Source organism: Heteronotia binoei, chromosome 11, assembly GCF_032191835.1.
Source record: "Heteronotia binoei isolate CCM8104 ecotype False Entrance Well chromosome 11, APGP_CSIRO_Hbin_v1, whole genome shotgun sequence".
NCBI lineage: Eukaryota > Metazoa > Chordata > Lepidosauria > Squamata > Gekkonidae > Heteronotia > Heteronotia binoei.
The window spans coordinates 46888802-46906828 of NC_083233.1; the positions used below are offsets into that span (position 1 = coordinate 46888802).

The 18027-nt window shown below is 48.0% G+C and overlaps 1 protein-coding gene across 4 annotated transcripts in view; it reads right to left on the reverse strand.

Annotated features, from left to right (window-relative positions):
• The window catches only part of DLG3 (discs large MAGUK scaffold protein 3), a 78080-nt gene that overhangs the window by 50851 nt on the left and 9202 nt on the right, over positions 1-18027 (reverse strand). The window contains exon 1 of one of the 4 annotated variants that reach the window (XM_060248993.1): positions 7304-8003. The exons of 2 other annotated variants lie outside the window; for them this stretch is intronic. In XM_060248993.1, coding sequence (XP_060104976.1) covers positions 7304-7633 — 330 coding nt within the window. In that variant the 5' untranslated portion in view covers positions 7634-8003. Of the gene's footprint in view, positions 1-7303; positions 8004-18027 lie in introns of those variants that run through there. One more of the 4 variants, XM_060248992.1, reaches the window with a different exon arrangement.

Here is an 18027-nt window from a genome sequence, read left to right on the forward strand (position 1 = left end):
ATGCAATACTATGTGATGTTGTACTGTTTAAAAATTAATTAATTATATTTTTGAAGTAATTTTCATGATTCATTTATTTTCCACAGTTTTTTGTGTTGTTGTATAAGTTGCTTTGTCCTGTGGAACTCTAGGCTTCCCCCAACTGGGGATTGGCAACCCTAGTTCACCCAGGCACTGTGGTCAGGGGAAGCCAAGGTTTTCAGCCCATTTTCAGGAAAGGAGGGATAGAAATACAAAGTAATAAAGAAAGTCAGGGGTCTACCACATCACCAAAGGCCTGGTAGAACAGCTCTGTCTTGCAGGCCCTGAAACTGCACTATATCTCACAGGGTCCTGATCTCAAGTGGGAGCATGCTCCACAAGGCTGGGGCCAGGATGGAAAATGCCCTGGCCCTGTATGAAGCTAAGTAGGCATCTTTTGGGCCAGGGACTACCAGCAGAGCTCTTCACACCACATAGAGGGAGAGGTAGTCCCACAGATATGTTGGTTCCAGGCTGCATGTTGCTTTGAAGGTTAATACCATAACCATTGCCCTAAAGGAGATCCCCTGAGGAAAAGTGAGAATCCAGTGCAGAAGAATTAGGCAGGATAACCAGCTCTCCCAGGATTTCCTAGAACATTCCTCTTCCATTACTATTTTTGCCAAAAAAAAGCCCATTGGAAGGCTATGGAATGATACTGGCAGAAATGGTTGTTTTTTGTTTTGTTTTTTGCTGCAATCAGGTCATATGTGGGTGTGACGAGATTTCCCCTGATCAAACACCAACACTTTTATTGTAAATGAATAATAATGATGATAGGTACTTAAAATGGTTCCCCCTAGACATACTATCAGCCAGCAGGAATGCAGAAAGAAAGATTAAGCACAGCTCTGATATCCTGTCTCCCAACCCCAAAGGCCTACCAACTGATCCATAGAACCCCTATGCAACTATTGGAGCAACAAGAATCGAATCAGAGAAGACTTTCAATGATGCCTTTAAATGATAGGAAGCAAAGAGTAGGAATAAATGGACAGTTCTCAGAATGGAGGGAGCACTGGGATTCCACAAGGATAGGTATTGGGGCCAGTACTGTTTAATTTACTTTTAAATGATGTAGAACAAGGGGTGAGTAGTGTAGTGTCCAAGTTTGCAGATGTCGCAAAATTATTCAGGATGCTGAAAACACCAACGATGACTGTGAAGAGCTCCAAGAGGATCTCCACAAACTGGGTGAGTGAGCCACAATGTGGCAAATGAAGTTCACTGTTGGTAAATACAAGGTGACGCACATGAGGACAAAAAACCCTCAGCTTTAAGTACAGACAAATGGGGTCTGAACTTACTAAAACCAAGAGTGGAAAAGATCTTGGTGTAACAGTGGATAGCTCAATGAAAGTGTCAACCCTGTGTGCTGCAGTGGTAAAAAAGACAAACTCTGTTTTAGGGATTATCAGGAAAAATATTAAGAATTAAACGGCCAGTATTGTAATGCCTCCATATAGATTGTCTGTGTGGCCTTTTTTGGAATACTATGTACAGTTTTGGGCACCTTATGTCTTAAAGAACATTGCAGAGCTGGAAAAAAGTATAGACGGCGGCAACCAAGATGATTAGGGGGATTGGAGTAAGTTCCCTGTGAGGAAAGGCTGAAGAGTCTGGGACTTTTCCATTTAAAAAAGAGAAGACTAAGGGTGGACATGACAGAAGTTTATAAAATTATGCATGAGGAGAAATTATTTTCTCTCTGCCAACATATTAGAACTCGAAGGTATCCAATGAAGCTGAAGGGCAGTAGGATCACAACAGACAAAATAAATACTACTTTACACAGAGTGATTAAAATGCGGAATTCACTGCCAGAGGATGTAGTGATGGCCACAGGAATAAAGAGCTTTAAAAGGAAATTAGATTCATGGAGGATAAGTCTATCAATATCTACTAGCTGTGGTGACTGAGGGGAATCTCCGCATTCACAGGGACTAAGCCTCTGAATCCCACAGCCAGGAGGCACCATCAGGGGAAGGCCTCAGCCTCTATGCCCTGTTGTCAGCACTCCAGAGGAACTGGTTGGCCGCTGTGTAAGACAGGATGGACTAGATGGGTCATTAGTCTGATCCAGCATGTCTTTTATGTTCTTATGTGAGAAGGTAAGAGCAGTTCAGCTGAGATACCCTAGCCAACTTATTCATATAGTGTGTTGGGAGAGATCTCAAAAGCCTGTGAAGGCCAGCAAGCCAAGGTCTGGATATGAACCTGTGGGACTGGGCTCACACCCTGTGCCTCCCTTGCTTAGTCCCCTGCTTCAGATCTCTCTCTGTTAAAAACTGGATTATCTACCTTTTCTTTCTCAGAAAATTTATGAGGGTAAATGCCTTTTCAAAAATAATTCAGGGGGGTAGCCATGTTGGTCTGAAGCAACAGAACAAAGTTAGAGTTCAGGGTTGGTCTTAAACTTTGTTCTACTTCAAAATAATGTTACCAAGCACATTGAAAGTACTACACAATTATTAATTTTAAAAGGTACCAAACACTGGCTGATGATCTGGTGATGTTTCTCCATGAACAATTTTCAGTCAGACTGAGCATTGGGACAAATAGCTGCAATCTGAAGGGGTTAAAAGATGGCACAGAAGAAGCCTCTCTATGTCTCTCAGCCAAGTGAAGCACAGGGAATGACGGCAAGCTATGAAGTGGTGAAGTGGAGCCAACTTGTACTGTATGTACATATGCTTTTGGCTCTATGGCAGCAGCACTGGGGATAGCCTAGAGAGCACCATGTAAGGTGAGAGTGTGGGGGAGGGGGGACAGGCAGGTTATAGGGGATTATCTAGCCCAGTCAATACCCTGAGAGAATTTGGACAGCACAGGGAAGGGGGGAAGAAGAGAACAAAAATTCTTATGTGAGGAAAAATGTTCAACCCAGGTCTGTTTCTGATTTACAGAACTGGAAACAGCCTGTCTATGTGGTGGGAGAGACATAGGTCCTGATATTCAGCAAGGGTCCTTAGTTGATATGCTACCCCCAGCCTAAGGAAAAGGGTAAGAGGATAACAGGCCCACCCAATGTATCTCCTTCAGATCAAGCAGAAAAGAAGGATATGGAGCAGGGGGATATGGTTGGGGGTGCCAAAGGGCCTGAAAAGAGAGGTGGCTTCAGGCCTTTGTTGTTGTCCCACTGAAAGAGCTAAAGAAAAGCCACTGGTAGGAAACTGTCAGGGAGTTCCATTCTCTCACTGTCAGTACTGAGCAACCTCAACGTGGCAGACACCCGCTCGGCACATGAGAAGCCGGAGCATCTCAAAGAGAGCTGGATAGTCCATCATATTGCCCTTTGGCTTGTCATCTTGTCTGCTGCAGAGTTGCCATCCCACGCCCAAGGAGGGAGACATTCCCCAGAATCAAGACCCGGCTTTCACACATGCCAGCCAGGAATCACAACCCACTCACCCCCAGTACCGCCACCTCCAGACACTGCTGCTTTCTCCACTCCACCACCCCCTCTCCCCTCCCTATGCTGAGAGCTACCTCCTCCGCCTCCACCTTCCAGTGCCAGGATGAAACTCAATTTCTCCCCTGAATAGAACAGCAAGTAGCCATAGCAACCTCACCCTGCCAACCTCCCCACCTCCAGCTTCTCTGTCCCCATGCTATCGCACACGGTTCCCTCTCATCCCCACAGTAACCTTCCACAAGCAGCAAGCCCACCATCACCAGCCCACCCCAGCTCCAGGTCATCAGCCAGCCACTCACTGCCCACCCACTCCCCTCCCCATTTGCTCTTGGCTTCATCCCAGAAATCCCCCTTTCTGCTCATCCCCTTCTCCTCCCGCCCCAGTCTCTGATGTCACATTCCTTCCGTTGCCACCCACTCCTTTTGCCTCAAGGCACCTCAGAGGCCAGTCACTGTCAGAAGTCCTAAGATACCCCACTAGGCCTCCTCTGCCTCAAGTCCCGGGGTTCCTCTTTGCTCTCTCACACACCCTGTCTCTCAGGACCTTTGATACTTGGAGCACCAGGCAAACCAGTGACAAGGTGCTCCCCGCTTCAACAGCAAACGTCATAGATTTACACACAACTATCACAATGCAGGAACTAGCTTTTTTGAGCCCTCACCACGTCCTCAATTCAGTGTTACAGCATGCTTCCTTCCCCACCCTTTTAAAAGATTTGCCAACTGGCTACCAGCTGTCCAATTCCATTTTAAAATTCCCATGGTTTTAATGTAAGACATAAGACAATCCTGCTGGATCAGACCAGTGGTTCACAATGTTTCATACAGCAACCAAGCAGTTACCTTGGAGGGCCAAACAAACAAGGGCATGGAGGCCAAGAACATCATGCAAGAATTTCAACATGACCGCAGCACATATCCTGCCCCATCTCCATCTTCTTTGAAAGGCACTATAATATGAGATCCTTTAAAACAAACAAACCCTAGTGCATTTTTCCCTGCCCGTCTTCCAAGCAGTTCATGGTGGCATACATGATTATCACCTTTTCCATTTTATCTTCACAACAACCCTGTCAAGGAGATTATGATAAAAAGGGGTCTTCTTGGTCCTAACCTAACTACTTACACCAGATTGCAGCTTCCCTGTAGTGTAGATTCTGGGGCCTCATCTCCTGTTACCATGTGGGATTCAAGAGAGAATAAAAGACTGCTGGAGAGACTAAGAATGAGAGGAAAATGTATATACCCCTGCTAGTCTGAGCCCACTATAGGGTGGTTTTCCAAGCACACATTTGCAACTCAAGCTCTCAAAATCGTCATGGGCCAAACTGGATGGATTGCCTTTCAAACAACACAGCTTGCTCCTTTTGTGGCTATCCCTCTGACCACTAACTTGGACAACATTAGCAGATGTCAATGGGGGTGTACCATTCCAACAGCCACATTCAGGGCTGGAATGTGGGACCAGCCCCAGGGTTCAGGTCAGGGCTGCATGCACCTGCACACACCCATCCCTTTGCCCCTTCCTTCTGAAACAGTCAGTCCTCCCTGCCAACCGCCTCCACACCCCCCAGGTTGGCTTGGTGATGGCTGGGGAATGGAATCTTGAGCGTTCCCTAGCAACAGCATCCCAGACCCAATAAGGCCTGAAGCTACCATGAGAGCTGCTCCTTGAAGGACCAGAGCCTGGGACAAGCTTCCCCCTTCCACTAGTATTAATTTCTAATAATTCCTTCCAGGTAACCTGGTTTGAAACCTTGTTGCAGAATTCTACAGAGATAAGTTCTTCCAATCTGAAAAGCACTGCTCTAGAACAGGAAGGAGCTTCTCTCTGCCTCGTTGACTGCCCCCCCCCCCACCCTTGAAGAAGCCATGTTAACATCCAGAGCATAATAGAGGCTCAGGGCAATAAAGACCTCTAGCAGCTACCTTGCTTTTTCAGAACCTTCCGCCTCTGATTGTTTCAACTGTTTGCTCAAATGTCTCAGCTCCACATCACAGCACGCCATGAGAAAGGAAAGCCAAGAAGGCAGTGAGGCGGGAGAGAAGGATAACCAGGCATGAGTGAGGAGGAAAACTGAGGAGGCAGCATAAGCAGTGGGGCAAGGGGCCCGGCACATGCACTGTGCTGTGCACAAGAGAACCTGTGGGGGCTCTAGCTCTGTGTCAAAGCTCACAGCATGCAAGGGCAATCAGATCACAGCCTGGAAATGTCCCTCCACCAAGGAGCACCTTTTGCATGCCAGTGGAGAAAGGGGGCAGCAAGGGGCAAAACTCCACCTACCCCCTTTGCTTGAGGGGTATCACCCCCCTTCTTGCCCTTCTGACGCTTGACAAACAATTACAGGTAATGTCAGCAACTGCCCCCAGGCTCTGTTCCCCACTGCCTGTCAGCTTCATGCGAAGGAGAGGGCTCCCTGGCCCTGGCTCCTTCCTTGTCCAAGGCAATGCCGGCTGGAAAGCCTTCTTGCTCGCACTCTTGCTGTGTGCCTGCTCTGCCTACACTCCAGTGAGCAATTTTGCCTGCCTTGATCCAGCACATGCTCACACACACACTCACATGTCAGATTCTGCATGCAGAACCTCGCTTCTCTCTCACTCACACACACACACGAGCCCCCTAAGCAGGCACTGCTGGCCCTACCCGTGCTTCTGGGACACAGCTCAGCCTCTTCCCTCTAAAACCACAAAAGCCCCCTTCACCCCGCTCGGATGCAATTGCAGCCCTGCAAAGAGACAATGACGGCTCTCTGTCTCTCCCTCTCTCTCTAGCCATTGCTCTCCTCTTTTCCTCCTTCTTCCAGGGCTGCCTTATCAGACCAGCACTGCTCTACTGGACAGCAAAACCAAGAGGAGCTGTTCTCTTCTCCCCCTCCCCCCCCAATCTTGTTACTGCCATCTTGAGAGGGATGTTTGGACATCCTGACATCCGACTGACAGCAATGGTGGGGGGAGGGGCCTAGAATCAAGCAGCCCCGTGTGGCCCTCCTGGCACCTCTGGCTGCCCAAGGCTGCAAAAAAGGGACATAGGGATGGGGGTAGGGTGGAAATGAAATGCCAGGCTTCTAAACTGACAGAGAAATTCAGGAACCACATAGCTGAGGAGGAGGACTGAGCTCCGATCTTGGATGGAAAGCACTCAACACCTGGCTGGCACTGCCAGAGAGGGTCGGGGTGCATCTGCCTGGCCCATCTGCTTGCCTCTTGTGATGCTCCTAGGCTAGTGATGAGAGGCACAAAGCCAGCCTCAAGTGGGAGGTGGCAGCCGGGAACGTGGCAGGCTCAGGCAAGGTGGATGGACCCAGCCTCCATTTTATTGCCTTGAATGCAGGCTCCATCCATTTTCTCAGCTGGCTGAGAGGGGTTCATTGGAGGAGCGTCTTCTCTGTTTTAGCCGACAGACTGGCAAGGGAGGGCTTCCAGGCCCACCATGAAGATGGAAGGCAGTACCAGAAAAGGGGGCAGAAAACTCAGTGGGATTATATAATAACTCAAGGAACAGGGGTAAGGAGAGGGCTGGAGTACCTTGCCTCTTCAGCAGCTGCCGCGGGGAAGCCATGCTTGGCACCTCACTAAGAAGGTACAGAGACCACGTCTGGCCCCTGCAGACATTTCTAACAACTGACTGCCAAGGCAAAAGATAATTAAGCCCAGGTACACCGATCCAACGAAACTGGAATAAAAGCATTTGTGACTGGCCCAGGAGCCCTGGTGAGCCAAGGCTCAGAGGCATCTGCCACTTCTGTCCAACATGACACCGATCGTGCCTGGAGCGCTTTTCTGCCAAGCATGCTTCTTCCTCCCGTCTCCCTCCCTCCCTCCCCTCAAGGCATGGTGGCCCCACACATCCTCACAAGCAGCACCCACCTGTTCATACCAGTCACGGTTCGAGCAGGTGCACTCAGGCCACCAGCCTGGGCTGTTCCCGTTCATCTTGGGGGTGCCAGTCTTGCCTTGGCTCTGTTTAGGGGGGGCAGGAGGGACGTTGTCACGAGATGTGGGGATCAGCTTGCCCTTGTTCCTGGCAGTGGGGGTGGCACCCCCCTGGGAAGGCAGCGTCTGCGAACCGTATCCCCCGTAGCCATACTGCTCATGTTGCCATTCGCCATAGGTGGGGGGCTCCATCCGCCGCAGGGCCGCCATGCGTGTCACCTCATAGCATTCCGGGCATCGGCAGCAGTGGTGATGCTTGTGCATCTTGGTGTTCAGAGCCTACGCACAGCCCAGAAACAATGCGGGGGGGGGGGGGACAACCCCCGTCCCCTGTGCGGGCAACTGCAAGCGAGAGCCCTATTATCTCCAAAGGCAAAACGTTACCGCATCGCGCTGCATCGCCCTGCCCCTCGGTCCCTGCCAAGCTGTAGCCACGGCGGAGGGAGGGAAGAGGAGGGGGCTCACTGAAGAAGCAGCCTCCCCCCTCCTGTGGGCTGCTGCATGGATTTGCCGGCAAGGCAAATCCCTTCCCTGGTGTGCAGGCGTATGCGGGGGAGGCAAAGGAAGCTTCTTGTACCTAGAGGGCCAGAGGAAGAGGATGCTGCTGCTTTTGGTCCCTAGTCGGGAAAGAGAGAAGACGAGAGCATCTCTCTCCAGCCTCCCTGTTCTCCATCCCTCAGCCAATCAGAGCACAGAGCAGCAGCACTGAGAATGTTAAGAAGGCCCTTAAAGGCACAGAGGCAGTGTGATACCCACCGCACACGCACACTCAGAGCACACCCCTATTCATACAAACACACCATGGAAGGTGCACACAGGACAGACACAGAAAAGCTTGAGAGTGACCAGTCCCACCCACATTCTTGCTGAATTAGCTGGGGTTAATGACTAAGTTCTGCTCCCATGCATGAGCTTACAGAGGGCAACGGGGATGTATGAAAGGCCGAGCCTGCTCCATTTGCTTCTACCCTCTCCAAATGACAGGGAATGGCTAAGGAGGCAGGCTCTGAAACAGGCTCTGAAACAACTCATTATTACATGCAAAACTGGGAAATGTTCAGGTGTAACTGTGGTATTGGGGGCACAAGTTCCTCAAGAGAAAAAAGTCCATCCATCCCACATCTTCATTATGTCAAGGCAAGGCAATTCAGCCGCGGGTGCTTTTAAAAACCCAGGACTGTCTGACAGTGGGGTATGTTCTAAACAGTATGGTACAGCAAGCAAGCTAGAGAGAGAGGCAATGTGGTGTACTAGTTAGTGCTGGACTAGGCTCTCAAAGATCTGAGTTCAAATCCCCATTCAGCTGTGCAACTTTCTGGGTGACTCTGGGCCACTTAACCTCCTTCAGCCTTACATGAAATGAGGGAGAGAGAACACAAATACACTGCCCTGAGCTACCTGGAGGGAGGGTGGGTAAATGGATAGAATTATCTAGTCTGAAGGCTGCCTCAACAGCTACACACTCTGAAGTCCAGCACCGCAGCCCCAGATGATCATGGACAGATTCTGATTACTTAATGGTGACAAAAATTCTGCACATGTTCAAATGCTCCTCTTCTTTATTACAACTTTACATGTTACAGGGTAGGTAAGCTTTGCCTTAGCATACCACCACTCAAATGGCCTAGAGACTCTAAAAAATTAACAGAACAGGACCCTGACTTTAAAATGAGGGAAGGGAAGTGATTACATGTACCAGGGTACCTGCCATGGTGGTGGTGTTTAATTCCCATTCCAAATATTTAGGTTTTAAAGCTCATAGCTTAAATGGCTTTGAAAGGGCAGGAGACAACTTTGTGGAGGATAAGGAAGTCTATCAACAGCCATTAGTCACAATAACTAAATGGAGCCACCATGTTCAGAAGTAATATATCTCTGAATACCAGTCACTGGAAAGCAAACATTGGGCAGCTGGTGTCATGCTTATAGGATTCCTGGAGGCATCTGGCTGGCTACTGTTTGAAACAGGATGACAAGTGAGACAGAGACATTTTGGTCTGATCCAGCAAGGTTATCAATATCCTAAAGCACCCTCATTTCTAATCCTGTCCTAGAGCACACAATTACCCGAAGCTTTTGTGGTAGCCCTAAACCCTTGGTTGCTTATTTGTTTATTACAGATGCCGGGGGTGCGGGTGAAGATGGCTCAATGGTAAAATATCTGCTTTGCATTCAGAAGGTTCCAGGTTCAGTTCTCAGCATCTCCAGCAGATAAAAGGATGAGGAAGCAGAAGACCTCAGCCTGAGGCCCTGAAGAGACACAACAGTCAGAATGACCTTGACAGACCCACAGTCCAAGTCAGGAGAAGGCAACTTCATGTGTATGTGTGGGGCCCTGGCATGTAGGGCTTATCAAGAGGCTTGTTGGCCCCTCTGAAAAAGGATGCTGGAGTAGACGGAACTCTGATCTGGTCCAAGCTTGTTGTGTGAGTATGCAGAGTCAATGAAATTGTCAGCTGAGCCCCCAAAGGTCAAGTTCTGCCTGCTCGCAATCAGGGAGAGGCATTTCTATGCTTAGTACAGATATTTTTGCATACACATACACTCCAGCCTATCTTGTTCACATGCTGCCCTGTGCAAGCACCAGTCATTTCCAACTCTGGGGTGACATTGCTTTCACAACGTTTTCACAGCAGACTTTTTACAGGGTGGTTTGCCATTGCCTTCCCCAGTCATCTACACTTTCCCCCCAGCAAGCTGGGTACTCATTTTAGTCACACACAAAGATGGGCTTTTCCAGCTTTCACACTATTGTATGCATCATCAACAACAAGTTCAACAATTAAAATCAGACTATCAAGACAAGAAGAGGCAGGGCTGGAAGAAATACTTCAAGTCTCTGTAACCACAACACAAGCCTTTTAAGATACCAATCCTGCACAGGGTCTAGTATTTTAGAAAGCCCTAACTCCCAGATTCAAACGTTTAGGGTCTAGTGCAACCAGTTGCCTGTTCTGTCTTTCTCATTTGGAGAACAATGCCAACTTTATATATTTGCTTTAGATTAATAAGGAAGCCTATCCACATGAACAGGTTGAAGATTTTTTTTTCACTAGCTATAAAACAGGGTTCCTGAAGGGATAATTCAGCATGATATTAAGAGCCCAAGACCCAGTTCATACATTCCATGGAAGCAGGAAGAGCAGCTAAACCAGCAAAGCATCTCCCTTCTGTTCTACATAGTTCCACTGTAATGTCAGAAGCCGGGCTGACAAGTTATATTTATATCAAGGTACATAAGCAGATCCTTGATTTTGTGGATCCCCCAAGATGGAGACCTGCAGCCCCCACTTTGCATAGAGGAAGTATGATTCACTCATGCCTCCACTTTCCCCCACCTTTGTGTAATGTGTGAACCATACTTTTAACTCCTGCTGGGTTATGAGGCATTAGCCAGAAAAGCCCGTTTATGCCTTGATTGAATCATTTGTGTTCTTTATTTCAGAAAAGCGGTGGTGGTGGAAAGATTATGAACTGCAGCAAGTGCCATGTAAAAGGACACCTCCTTTCTCAGAATACCAGCCAGGCCTTCTCTAAAGGCCTTTCTGTCAATTCCTCCTGTACCCCAAATGCTCTTAGATAGATGTGGTAACAAAATGGAAAAATCAAAACAACACTGCATAAAGAGGTCCTCTATGCCAAAGCAGGGGAATAGAAGTTGAGGGAAGAGACCAGACCCACTTAGCTTTGGCAAGGCAGCTGCATCATGTGCCAGATCATACCACTTTGAATGAACCAGCCTGCTTCTCCCCAGCCCATTAGATGCTCAAAATATTCAGCCGCTTCAGACTGCAGGTCCTCCTCAACATGGACATCACAGCACTACTGAACATTGCAATCAGTGGGGATGCTGGGAAAAAGGGGGCCACGAAGGGTGGAAGGACTGCAACACAGAGCAAGAGAAAGGAGGAACTTCACTCCACATCAGATCCCCCAAAGAAGGGCCCTTTCATACCCTTTCTGTGCCCATCCATAGGGCATGTGGCCATTGTCACAGGGTGGGGGGGGGAAGGAGTGCAAACAGAGAGAGAAAGGTTCTGTCTTCCTTTTCAGGAAATAAACATTATATGTTAAGGAGCCAGCCTGAAAATCTGGAAGCCTCCTGACTCTGGTTATAGCTAGCGGGGAAAGCAAAAGTATCTCCATGCTATCACCACCTTCTTCCTATACTGTTGCTAGCACATACCAAAAGCAGCACAGCCTTTGTCAGCCAATGGCCAACAGATTCATTGTTGTAAGTGCATCCTGGTTCCTTTATACCAAAAAAACATCTCTGGCCAGGCTCCAGAAAAAGGTGTGCGCCTTCAGGCTGCAGCTGCCTTCACCAACCCTTCCTATTGCCAGCTGGATCTTGGCCTCTCAGCTTTGAAAATCTCAGAGCAGCCCCACAGATCTCGAATCCCCCATCCCCATCCGTACTCTGCTTTTAGGACTTCAGAATGGCAAGACCCAAGCAGCGATGTCAGCAAGGCTTCTGGGGGAGCAGCCAAGCCAAGAGTGAATCGAAGGGGAGGGGAGGAGAAGCAATGAGAGAATCAGGCTGTTCCTTCACCCCGACCCCTGCTCAGTCCCCTTTAAACAGGGAAACCAATGCCGCAGATTTCTGAATGGCTGCTCCCCCCCTCCTCCCTGCCTACTCACTTCCCAGCCAATCAGCTGATGTACTGGAATTGCAGCAGTCAGCCTCGCTGCTGATTTTTAAAGGAACCACAGCCCTAGAAACCATTTCAGGCTTTCTCTTGCTTACAAAAGGAAAACTTTTTGCTACTGCGTTCTAGGGATAGAAGGTTGCTCCCCCGCTTCTGCATTTTCAGAGCTTCCCTCTAACATGGAACTAAGCCATGATGATGTGAATGCTCAGAACCAGAAGCTGCCTGCAGCAGAACATGCAATATCCTCCTTGTAATGTAAGAACTAATAGAGTCACAAAAATGGCATGCAGATACACAAAGCAAAGATGCATGCACCCGGAGCTGAAAGGAGAATTTCATTCACATTTCAGCCTTGGTGAATCAACCACAGAAGCATGAATGGAAAGGAAGTCACAATAAGCATCTTGAACTCATAGTTCTGCAGCTTTAGGCAGGTGCCAGAAGCCTATTCAGCCTCAGACAGGCAAGGCTGTGCCACTAGAAGCCCAAAATCTGTCAGAGAAAGTTCCTGGGATGGGGATCTGCTCACAAAAAGGTGCCTCCCCTCCAAACCAGAAAACAGAGACAGATGAACTGGGTGGATTGCCCACCCCATGACCTCTGTATGCCATGAAAGGCAGCAGTGAGCCACAATTGCGGCATCCTAAAAATGGACTTCCCATTTGATTTTCAGTGGCTCCCCCCGCCTCCCCCATAAAGCCTAAGCTCACACTGCTCTGTTTTTAATCCCCCTTCTTCAGGGAGGGTTGTCAAGGACTTTTGGTGGGGGGCTCCTTTCCCAGCTAAGGAAGTGAAGACTGGCTATGGAAGGGTGCCACAGAGATACATGGGGGGAGGTGTTAGGCCAAGGCTTTCATCTGTACAAGTTTAATTATAACTCTGCAGCTGCAAGCTCTCTGCTCCTCATGAAGAGCAGGAGGGGAAAGAGAAGTGAGAGAGAAAGAGATAGCGATGGAATTAAAGGGCTTGGAGGCCCTGTGCCAAAAATATTCAGGAGAACCCTCCCCCCCATCTTCCTGACCCACAAGCCATGCTTCATTATTAAGGAAAGTCAGCTTCAGATAAATGCAGCCCCCTCCTTTCTACTTTACCTTGTCCTATCCATGCCCATATTGCCCTTCCTACCCCATCTTGTTGTATGCCATACGGGGAGGATCCTGTATTAAACCATGGCCGAATACAACCCATCCAGGCAGTAACAGCCACTATCTCAAAGCAATTGCTGTGATTTGGTGGCATGAACAGCAAGATAATCTAACAGACAGGCAGCACAATGAACAATTGCATTCTACCTATATAACAGCAAGCGTTATTATCAAGTGGGGCCACAGAATAGTGAACAACCTGCTCTGTATTGCAGGTTGAAGTTGTAAGCACACAGAAGTTTGCAAATCATCTGGGAGGCACTTGGGGAGGGGGCTGTGCATCAGTGGTAATATATCTGCTTTGCATGAAGAAGGTCCCAGGTTCAGTCTCTGGCATCTTTTATTAAAAGGATCAGGTGAAGTGAAAAACCTCTGCCTGAATCCCTGGAGAGCTGCTTCCAGCCACGGTAGACAACAGTAATCCAGATAGACCACTAGTCAGTATAAAGCAGCTTCATGCGAATGTGTTTTGGTATACAGCACTGCCTCACACAGCTCAGAAGGAGGCCCACTGAGGACAGTGGGGGTCTACTCACAAGTAAATCTGCACAGAATTACACATTAATGGTGAAAATGCCATCAGGCTTAGAAGAATCCTCTGACACACTTTTCTTAAAATGTTTTGCTCTGTGAGCTACACAGATGCCATCAATAAGAGCATTATTTTCAGTCTCTTTCCATGGCATTGTGGATACTTCCCTTAGGAGAAGTCAACTTGTTTACTCCAACTAAAATGAAAGCAACATTTGGCTGAAGATAGCAACAGCCCTGAATGCTTACCCTTTTAAACATTTGAAGTGCTTCACATACAAGGCTAGATGGCCATCTGACAGCAATGAAGATCCTGTGAATTTAGGGGGAGGTGTTTGTGAGTTTCCTGCATTGTGCAGGGGGTTGGACTAGATGACCCTAGAGGTTCCTTCCAATTTTATAATTCTATGATTATTGTACTGTAATCCTTACAACAACCCTAAAAAGCAGGTTTATCATCCCCTTACTGCAGATGAAAGTCTGAAACATAGAAATTTGCCTACAGTTTCAATTTACTTTGGCAACCATTTGCAAGTGAGTTTTGCCATTTTATACAGTAAAACCCAGTTGCAAAGTGCATTGAAAATGGGTTGAAAGTGCATTATTGTGTGTGTGAAAGTGTGTAAGTCTGCGTCAAGATTTGAACTGGAGGCTTTACTACTGCACTAGACTAGCTTATCCAAGTTCTTGGCGACAATCTTGAACCAGTTCAAAAAGGTTCAATAACCTAAAGGCTGCTATGCATCAATGCAGAGGCCCACGTACTGTGCGTAGACAGCCGATTCAGTGGGAACAGACTAAATGGAGTGAAGAAAATCTGCTCTCCTTAGCTGGTTTTGACTTGCTTGCATTTCTTGCTTCTACTGGAAATTTCAGGCAGTAGCTCTTCTCAAACTCTCTGTGGGTTAACCTCAGCTGGACATATCTGCTCCACCTGAGCAGGATGAAACAGCATCTCCTAGGCAATTTGCAAGTCCCCCTGTGCAACATACTTCCACCAGCAATGTGCAGCTGGTAGGTGGAAGAGAAGTATTTTTTTTCACTGAGCTCCTGCACTACACTGGGAAAATGTCAAGATAATTAAGCCCATAGCTGCAGCCCCCATTTCACTGCAGCCTCTTATGCAGAATACTTTGCTTAACAGTAAATCTAGTCATGGGCAAGAATAATGGCTGCTAAGAGGTAATCATATGAACATATGAACATATGAAGCTGCCTTATACTGAATCAGACCCTTGGTCCATCAAAGTCAGTATTGTCTTCTCAGACTGGCAGTGGCTCTCCAGGGTCTCAAGCTGAGGTTTTTCACACCTATTTGCCTGGACCCTTTTTTGGAGATGCCGGGGATTGAACCTGGGACCTTCTGCTTCCCAAGCAGAGGCTCTACCACTGAGCCACAGTCCCTCCCCTAATCAAATTCTCACAGACACTGTTTCCTGCTCAGAACTCAAGATACCTTCGCCTCCTGCTCCCCACTGCTAGTTGCTCTGTAATAAACCAACACAAAACTACAGTTCACCAACAATGTTCCCTCAAGCTGCAGAGTCTTGTGAGCAAAAATTCTACTTTGTGAGCTAGTGGCATTAAAGTTGTGAGCTACTGGAATTAAATGTGTGAGCTACTGCATAAATTAGTGTGCTTTGGGGTCATCCTTCCTGAGCCAAGACAAAAATGTCTGAACTGGAGGCTAAAAATCTGTGAGCTAGCTCACACTAACTCAGCTTAGAGGGAACACAGTTCACCAATCACCCAGTTACCAGGCCCAGAAAGCATCTGTCAGCAAGGCACTGGGGCTAGCAGGCCTTGAAATACAGGGCAGGGCCTTGTTGTCTTTGCCCCTGCACATCCAGGCTGGACACACAGCTGAACTCTCACTCTCTTCCTTGCCTTTGGATAGGAGAACACACAAGCAATTATTGCTATCACCTCCCTGACTTAGGCATTCGTGGCTGCAAGTGGCCTGGAATTATCTCTTTGGTTCTGTACCAAGGGACCATATCAGTGCACACCCCTGACTACATCTTGGAAATTTCAGGTCCCATATATTGGCAAGAGCTGTAAGCTCCAGGGTCAGGAGATGGTATGCAAGGAGAAAAGGACGGATCAGGCAACATATTCATAAGCCTTATTTGCTTGGCTGTGCCAACAGGTGAGGGGCAAGTTATGCCCTCAGTCCTCCAGGCACAAAGACAGCACACAAGAAAATCCTTATCCAGCCTCATGAAAATGGCTGCTATGCTGTCCCTTGCTTCCTTCACCTGGACACTAGATTGCCTCAGCCAGCCGCCAGTATAACATGGATATAGGAGCTGGACACATATGAAGGATTCCCAGGACCCAAATCACAAAAATGCCCTCTCCTTCCCCCCCTTCCCCCCGCACTTCAGCCTGGGCTCGCAGATTGGGCCCAGCCACAGCCTGTCTCCTGGCTTGATGCAGACAGCAGCTGGGTTGCTAGGCAGCAGCAGGAACATGTCAGAAGGGGAAATGAGCCCACGTGATTCAGCAAAGCTTTGGGGATCCATTCGTTGCCTAAGAACCAATCCCTCACCACCTCCAAGTGCATAACCCCGCATCCCCTGGTCTCTCCTAGCCCAGTCAATGCCCTCTACCTTTGCCTGTGTCTGCTCCGAAATCAAGTAAAGTGGGCATAGTAACAGTATATGAATTTTCTGCCTAGTTAGGACAACCTGACTGGTTATGTGCCCCATCAGTTTTGGGCTCCCCTCTCCAAATCCAGCACTTTGAACAAAGATCCATCCTGCTGGGTACAAGCGCCTTACCTCCCTAATGGACTCAAAACATGGCACTGCTGCCAAAAATGCCACACAGCATGCATAATTAGCATGTGGAATCCACTGCCACAAGATGGAGGGGTGGCCTCTAACTTATATGGCTTTTTTTTAAAGGATCAGACAAATTCATGGAAGGGTAAGTCTCCCTGTAGCTGTTAGCCCTGACAGATAATTCACAAATGACCTTTCAAGTTGTCAGCAATTACTCTGTGTTGTAGCTTACCAGAGATCACCATAAATTCTTGCCTGTGATGAATAACTTTTCATGCTTGGAACAGTTTGATGCATTGAGGCAAGAAGAAAAATGTGCATCTTTGGGAGGATATCCACCGTAAAGGTACTTTGTGTTTTGCTTTAACAGTACAACCCTCTCTCACTCTCTCTTCAGGGGTGAAACCAGTGTTCCTATGACTACCAGATGTTGGTAGAAGCAAAAGGGGATTTGTGTTTCCACCCTTCTCTGCTTGTGAGCTTTCCAGGAACATCTGGCTGGCCACCACTGAAGGGGGGGGGGAGAGAGAGAAAGAGACCCTTGATCTGATCCAGCATATGCTGTTCTTGTAGTAATACTAATTGTAATCCAAGAGTCTCCGAATGAGCTGAGTAACACTGACTTCAGAAATACTGATGCAGCCTCTCAATGGAATGTCAGAACAGTATCAGGTTTCAGTACCCACTGCCATGGAAGCTTGCTGAGTGACCATGGGACAGTCCCTCTCTCTCTCTCAGTCTAACCTCCAAGACAGGGTTGTTCTGAGGATAAAGTGGAGGAGAAGACAACAATATAAGCCACTCTGGGTCCCCACAGGAGAGAAAGGTGGGGTATCAATGAAATAAATGGATCTCTACTTTAAAAATGCACACTGCATGTTTGAGGGCAACCCTGGGCCTCTACCCCCACATATACCATGCAGACAGGAAGTTATCAATGATCTGAATCAAAGGGAGCTCTGGAGTGAGCAACGGTATGAGCACCAGGGAGATTTCTCCTGTTTGCCCCCTGCTCCAGAGAAATTCATGACAAGGAAGACTGAAGTAGTCATAGGCACTTGCTTAGAACTTCTCCTGCACAAGGCTCTGAAAGGCATGTTCAGCATTTGTGTAGTCTCCATCCACTTCCATTAGGGTTGAATATCTGTCTGTCTGTCTAATTCAGTTTGCATCCTGCCCATCCCGCAAGGAGGCTCAAGGTGGGTTCCATCATAAAATTCACAGTATTAAACAAATCAACAAATATATCTACAAACAGCAAGTAGCATAACACATGACTGATGCCTTAGCAGACCTCTACAAGAATCAATTGGATCCCAGGTGGTTGTTTGGATCTGATGTCACTGGACGGGAGGCCAGTTAAAAATGGGCAACCACTGCCTCAACGAAAAGCCTGGTGGAAGAGCTCCATCTTGCAGGCCCTGATCTCTAATGGAAGCTCATTTCATCAGGTGGAACCCAGGGAAGAAAAAGCCCTGTCCCTAGCTAGGGCTGGGGACCACCAGGAGATGTTGATTGATAGATCATAAATTCCTATAGGGCTC